This window comes from Atta cephalotes (assembly GCF_000143395.1).
Source record: "Atta cephalotes unplaced genomic scaffold scaffold00024, whole genome shotgun sequence".
Classification (NCBI taxonomy): domain Eukaryota; kingdom Metazoa; phylum Arthropoda; class Insecta; order Hymenoptera; family Formicidae; genus Atta; species Atta cephalotes.
This window is the reverse complement of record NW_012130088.1, coordinates 1,454,561-1,461,731: the sequence shown is the minus strand read 5'-3', so window position 1 is coordinate 1,461,731 and position 7,171 is coordinate 1,454,561. Positions and strand designations below refer to the sequence as shown.

The 7,171-nt window shown below is 34.6% G+C and overlaps 1 protein-coding gene across 1 annotated transcript in view; it reads left to right on the top strand.

Annotated features, from left to right (window-relative positions):
* The first annotated feature begins 3,223 nt into the window (after positions 1-3,223).
* The window catches only part of LOC105620050 (adenylate cyclase type 3), a 19,599-nt gene continuing 15,651 nt past the window's right edge, over positions 3,224-7,171 (top strand). The window contains exon 1 of the mRNA XM_012201559.1: positions 3,224-3,784. Coding sequence (XP_012056949.1) covers positions 3,224-3,784 — 561 coding nt within the window. The remainder of the gene's footprint in view (positions 3,785-7,171) is intronic.

Here is a 7,171-nt window from a genome sequence, read left to right as displayed (position 1 = left end):
AAATGCAGACGTCAAAAGAATGATAAACGTAATTGAAAGATAAATTATCTTAAGAATGAATAATTGAAATTTGTAGAGCAATTCATTGAATGTCACGGAAGTTAATGTCGGAAGTCGAATGGTTTTTCAAATAATCATTTATTACGCTCACTTGACCTCAAATAGTTAACCAAGTTACAATAATATATATATATATATATATATACATATATATATATATATATATATACTACAATATATATACTACAACATATATACTAACAACATATATATACAATATATATATATATATATATATATATATATATATATATTTGTAGTTGCAGAGTAAACCGGTGAAGATATAAACTGATAAGAGAATCTCTTGCAAAACAATTGATCGATAAACTATGCTCGAAATAGTTTTACATGTCGCTATGCAAAACAAAACGCTTTTAACCCTTTGAAGACCGGAACTTTCTATTAAAGTTTAAAAAATTTATGGAAGATCTTGCTTTCTAAAAGCTTTTGCTGAATTCGATTTTTTAGAATTCTAAAATTAAAAATTAAACGAAGTATTTGAAGGCTCAAAGAATTAAAATTTAAATAAGAAACAATACAGATCAATACAGAACAAGCACGATGTCAGTGCACAATATCACTATTAATATATTGACAAATTCAAAATCTCAAATGTTTTGATTTACATCATACTGATTTTAAAATTTAAAAAATAATCTATATAAAATATTATCATGAAATTTGGTTTTATAAAATTATTGGTATATCTGAGTTTGAATGTATAGTTTAAATTAAAAAATGTATTAACTCTATGAGCGAGGATCTAATGTCAGAGGACTCATAATTAGATAGATTTTGAAAGTTAGATTTGGAAAGCAATATATACTAACTGTTTACCGTAGTTTTATTTATTGCATCGATGAGCTTTAAATAAAACAAAATTAGAAACTTGATGTTATACTTCGCAATTAAAAACGCTCTAAAACAGACCGTTTTTTTTAAATTATCAAATTATTTAAAAAAAATTTTGTCGATCATACTGACTTCATCATTTTGAATTTATTTTTTATTTAATGGATTTAAAGTCAAATTTCATAAAAATTGAGCAAACAGTTCTAAAATATGACAGGAAATAGCCTCAAATGAAGTTATTGGTACACAAAGAATTAATCACAATAAAAAGAAAAGCAAGAAGTAAAACAAAACATATTACTGAAACGTAATTAGATTAATGAAGATTATTAAATTGCGTCGCCTAATGATTAGTAAACAGATCATCCTGATATAAGTGATATTTTCTTTTAGTATTTACATGGAAAGAACGATTTTGCTAAGGCATTTAAAAAATTAGCTAGATATATCTAAAAATAATTCTGTTGGATTTATCGAAATAATTGATGAAGATATGAAACTTAAGCTTATGATGAGCAATGCTGTAGAAAACTTTGATATTCTAGAAACTAGCTGTTTTACATAATTATTTTGATAATACACCAAAATTATTTTCAGATTTATATTTAATTAAATTTTTAGAAATGGTAAAATCGTTCTCTTTGTATTGTAAGATATCATTTATTAAGATTCAATACGTCCAAAAAAAAGTACAAGTATTATTCTTCAACATTGCCACGAGTTTATTAAAAGAATAAAAGGACAGAAAAAACTTGAGATTTATAAAAATTACGATTCAGATACGAATCCGAAATAAATTATGTTAAACCATTAAAATAAATATGTAGGACGTCCAAGCTAGTTACTATAAAATGTTATTGTTGTACATTTGAACGTCCTGCATTATTATTTTAATGGTCTAACATCTTTTCAAATTTGTATCTAAATCAATTTTTATGTACTTTAATAAAATTGACTTTTATAAATTAAAAATTTATTTTTATAAATATTAAACATTTATTTTTAATTAAACATTTTTTAAAACTATTGATACTCAAATAACTTTATTTTTAATTTATCTTCTTCGAAAAAAATACATTTAACTTATGATACAATTTGCATAATTAAAATCAGTATATAAATATTTCTAGTAATAATTTTGAGTCAATTTAGTATCGATTATTTCATTGTTCTTTCCTTCGTGATATCAAATCGTAATACTCGTCGATCACATAGTTTCAATCATTCACGATTTGATTAGTTACGATTCTTCGAACTAATCAAATCGTGAATGATTGAAACTATCGAACTAAGGAAGGAGTTATAAAGCTCATAATGCCCAAAGGGATTTGCGCGAGCCAACTGTGCTTGTATAAAATAAAAACTCGGTCACTTCGGGATGAACTCGAGATGAAATCAGGAAGATGAGGCCGTGCGTGCGGAGGTATAGTTAGGTCGATGGATACATAGGACGTAAACGAGGCGCAGGTAGGGCCTGGTATCAACTGCTGGGGTTTGTGGTAGTTGATATCGACCCAGGTCGGAGGGTCGTGTAGCAGTCAGGATCGCAAGGCGCACGCCTGGACATGGACGGGAGCGAGGTGCAAGAAGGAAAGCGGCGTTGGGAGCGAAATAGACAGAGATAAATAGATAGAGAGACACGGAGGGTGGCGACGAGGGTGAAAGAGTGTCGAGGTATATATGTACATACGGTCGTGGAGGTAGATAGGTCGTACAGAAGAGATAGTAGAAACCCGCGCCGGTAGTAGCAACCCGGCTAGCTAGTGCACATGCGGGTGCTAGTCATTGCATCCCCGAGAGAGAAGGTTCGAGTTTGGTTTATCTTGGCGCGCATGTGTACGTGTACGTTGCGTGAGTGGTGCGAGAATAGTGCTCGGTCCGAGTATACGTGTGCCGCGTTATCTTCTGGGTAACAGCTGCGTCAGCGAACTCGGAAGAATCCTGAACGCTGAACGCGTTCCGTTCAGGTGCTCGTTCAGGCCATCAAACTTGGAGTCGCAGGCCAAGACGAGCTACCCTCGCCCCTATCTATTCTCGTTTCACGGCGAGATAGTGGAACGACGAAGAGGATATCATCTGGGATTTCACCCGGGTGTGAGTGTGTTTACGGAAAAGTGCGTCATCCCGGAAATCACGGAGGCTCCATGTGCATCCACGAGAAGGAGGAAGAGAAGATAGCTGCGATCAGTCAATTGTTTCTGTAGAGGCGGACATAGTGATGCGGTAGAGTGTGACGAGAGAAGTAATGTGACGGTACCGTGGTGCGCGCTCAGCTGAAGACGACGTCGACGACGAGCGTTAAACCGGCGCCATGTCGCAGCAAGCCCCGACGAATGAGGATTCTTACCTGAGGTGTGGCAGGCCATCGAACTTGCTGAAGACGAGCTTTAGCAGTGCCCGCCTCGAGAAGCTGTATCGTGCGTCATCGTTGCAACAACGTCGCGGCGGCCTCACGTGTTTCCTGATGTCAGCGATCCTGTACGGCCTCTATACAGTGTCGACGCCGGGGATGGAGCTGCCGGCGCGTTGCGTCAGCGCCGTGTTCCTCAGCCTCAATTTCTTCCTGTTGATTTGGGCCGAGAGCGGTACCAAGGCGCGTAACTCGCTCTGGTCGGTGGTGCCGTGTGTGGTCGGAGAGCTATGGATTGTGCACTTGTCCGCTCAGCTGTTCCTCAAGTCCAACAAGGTCACGCCGATGGACAGCCTGGCGTGGATGCTGCTACTTCTCTACCTACTGTTCGCCACTCTACCGCTCAAGCTATTACGTTGCGCTAACTTAACAGCAAGCAGCATTCTCTTGTACTTAATCGCCATAATCGGTCTCTCCAGCAGGACGCTGGAGGATCTTACATCACAGCCTATCGACGTTCTGGTAGGTAACAGCTAACAGCTAACAGCGATGTGTGTTTCGTCGTTGATCAATCAGATCTAAATCGATGATCCTCGAAAGAGATGGTTGGAATTCAAAGCTCGCGCCCACTCGAGATGCTCGAAGAGAGAATTGAATGGTGAGGCCAATAGATCTCGAGCGCCGTTGACAGATTTATTTAACTCGCGTGGAAACACTTGTTTTAGATCTGCGAAAGCTAGCCCTGCGAATCCACCACGTGACCTCTTTCCATTTATAGCACCCCTTTATAAAGTTATTAAAAATAACTTGAATACTCATATACACCGCATTCTATATTTAATAAGTCAATCCCTTCGATCGTGCCTAAAAACAGCGATAACGGCGATAACGAGCTTAGAACGCGAATACCGTGGCGTCTGTATGGTTGTCCCTAGAGCAAAAAAAAACCGAGAAAAAAAAGAGAGAAAAGTCTCGAATCCTGCATAAAAAGTGCCTGTCTCGTCGAGATCGTTTCGAAGTGACGCGAACACAATTGCGCGTGACATAAAAGAAAAATGAATAAATAAACGAATAAAAATTATGTTGGCGCGTGTTAATTGCAAGTAAAGGGGTGAAACATTTTCTAAGTTTTTCCGATCCATGCGGTGGATGGAAACAACGATGTTGCCGACACCGACTTCAACAAACTAATTCACTGTCAACCATAGACCGTGCGACGCGTGCAGCAACAATCGATCCAAGTTTAATAAAGCGTATCTCCGCCGCTTTTATGAATACGCAACACACACAGTTGCGAAAAAAAAAAATTAGAAATTTCACTTTGCGGGCATTGTCTCTCGCGAAGAATCAAGAACTAGTAAAAAAATCGATATTAAACAATTCGATCGTAATAATGTCTTACTGAGAATTGTGTTAAATTGAACGCGTTATATTAATATACCGTGATAAAATGTCATTCTGTTAAAACATGTGGGTTAAAACTGTGAAATGTGTAGGCTATACTGGTAACGTATTTAGCAGCACTATTAATTGCACAAATTATACTATTTTTGACAATAACTTTTAATCTTAAATACTAAGCATCGTTAACGTTAACACGACAAGTTACGCTACATTTATCGCATATCGATATGTCGCATTGGAGATCAAAGATATTGTAACTAATTTCTTCTCCATTAATTCTTGTTTTTGTAGCTGTCCAATATAATTCATGATAATTTAACTTGTTTGTTTAAAACAGCTTTCCTTTGTAATAATTGTTACATATATTAATTGTTGTTTGTAATTAGACAATTCCAATTACAATTGGAAATTTTAATTACTATTATTATCGCTATTATTGTTATTATTGTTAAAAGTATTTGTTATTATATATAAATGTAGTAATTATATTTTAATAATTGTTAAATTAATAAAGCTATACAAATTATAATAATTATTAATAAATTGTAGAGTAAATAATTATTATGTGAATAAAAGTTATTTTAAACAAACACATAAGTAATTGGGAATTATTATACACTTACAAAAACCAAAACTAAATCAAAAACGTAATCAAAACTATTTGGTTGAAATTAACTACAATTCTGATGGAAAATGAACGAATCAGATTTCTGATTAAGATCAGAAATCTATTAGATTTCTGATTAAATCTATTGAATGCTGCTTATTTTAACCAGAATTTTAATTGATTTAATCAGAAATCTTCTAGATCTAACTAGAATTCTGGATCATTTATTTTCCATCAGAATTCTAGTTAATTCAACCAAACATTTTTTTCTATGTAGAAAAAGTTAGTTGTTGAATTGAAACTGTTGGCTGTGTTGGTTCATTGAGAATATCTGTTAAAATTCTTTGTGTCGTTAAAAAATTTTTCAACAATGATTATAATTTACTATTATAATTTACTAGATCCATTAATTGAACAGATAATATAATTTAATGCATTGCAAATTTAATTATTATTCACCTTTATAAAAACTGATACATACGACTTATTATATTCATCACATAGGCTTGATCTCAATACATTAGATTGATAAGACAAGATCCACGATATGATATCATTGTTAAACCAATAACAGCCACTGTAGCGCCAGTAAAGTCGGACTCATACATATCTTTGTTTTGAAGCGTGATATTGAACGATAATCGAGCCGTAGTTTGTCGCTCTCGTGTGTTGCGTATCATATGTGATTAACATGACAATCAATAATACTAACCAGTACTTAATATTGAATTATTAAGGCCCAGTTGCATCAACATTATTTTGATTTTAAGCGAAACTTAAAACTCTCTTTATCTCGTTTCAAAATCGAAAAGAGACAGGGACAAAGACTCGCTTAAAATTAAAGTAACGTTGGTGCAACTGGGCTTAATACTGACAATATTAATATTTTTACAACTTTACACGATCAGTATTATTGACAATATATTTCACTTTAGTTTTATGTATAATATCTTTATTGTATTATGATATACTGTGATATACATGAATTCTAATAAAGCGATATTGATGTTTAAAATCCAGATATACTCGTTGATGCTTTACGTCAATTCATCAATATTAACCACACGATCAATAATATTGTTGGTATTTGTTAATACAAATATTATTGACGACAATATTATTGACCATATAGAGTCACCTTTATACGTAGTTTCAAGTTTATGATGCATACTGAAGAAGATATCTCGGGAAATTGAGAAAAACTCGTGAAACGCGATTGCACACCATCATCACATTTTCTCTCTTTAATTCTCTCTTTCTCACACTCTCTCAATATTTTCTCTGCAATTCATTTCATCACAGAGAATAGCACAATTATTGAATTAAATGAAATGCGCTGGAGTTTCTCAGACTTAGGAAATGTTTTATTCTGAAACTGTCGTATGACACAATCATTTTTTTATTCACTTGTTGTTTTAACTTATTGTTAAAAAAAAGAAAAGAACGGTAATATTTGAATAAAAGAATACTAAACGATTAATAGAAATCGACAAATATGTGTATAAGTCGCAGAGAACTTTAATTGATAATTATATCATCGAGCTGTAGTTCAGCACGACTGATATAATAAACAGTACAGGTGCATCGGCCGAGGTGTACAAAACTTTCGGCAGCAAATATCGTGTGAAAGCGAAAGCTGGAAGTAGACACGCGGCACGTGGCACCTGTCGTTAGTAACACTCGAGTAGAGTTTGGTCAATGGTAGTTTAAAATAGAGAGCGACGAAGATACAGGCATGTAATGAGAGCGAAATAGAGCGAGTGAGTGAGTGAGTGAGTGAGTGAGTGAGTGAGTGAGTGAGTGAGTGAGAGAGAGAGAGAGAAAGAGAGAGAGAGAGAGAGAGAGAGAGAGAGAGAGAGAGAGAGAGAGAGAGAGAGAGAAGAGAGAGAGAGAGAGAG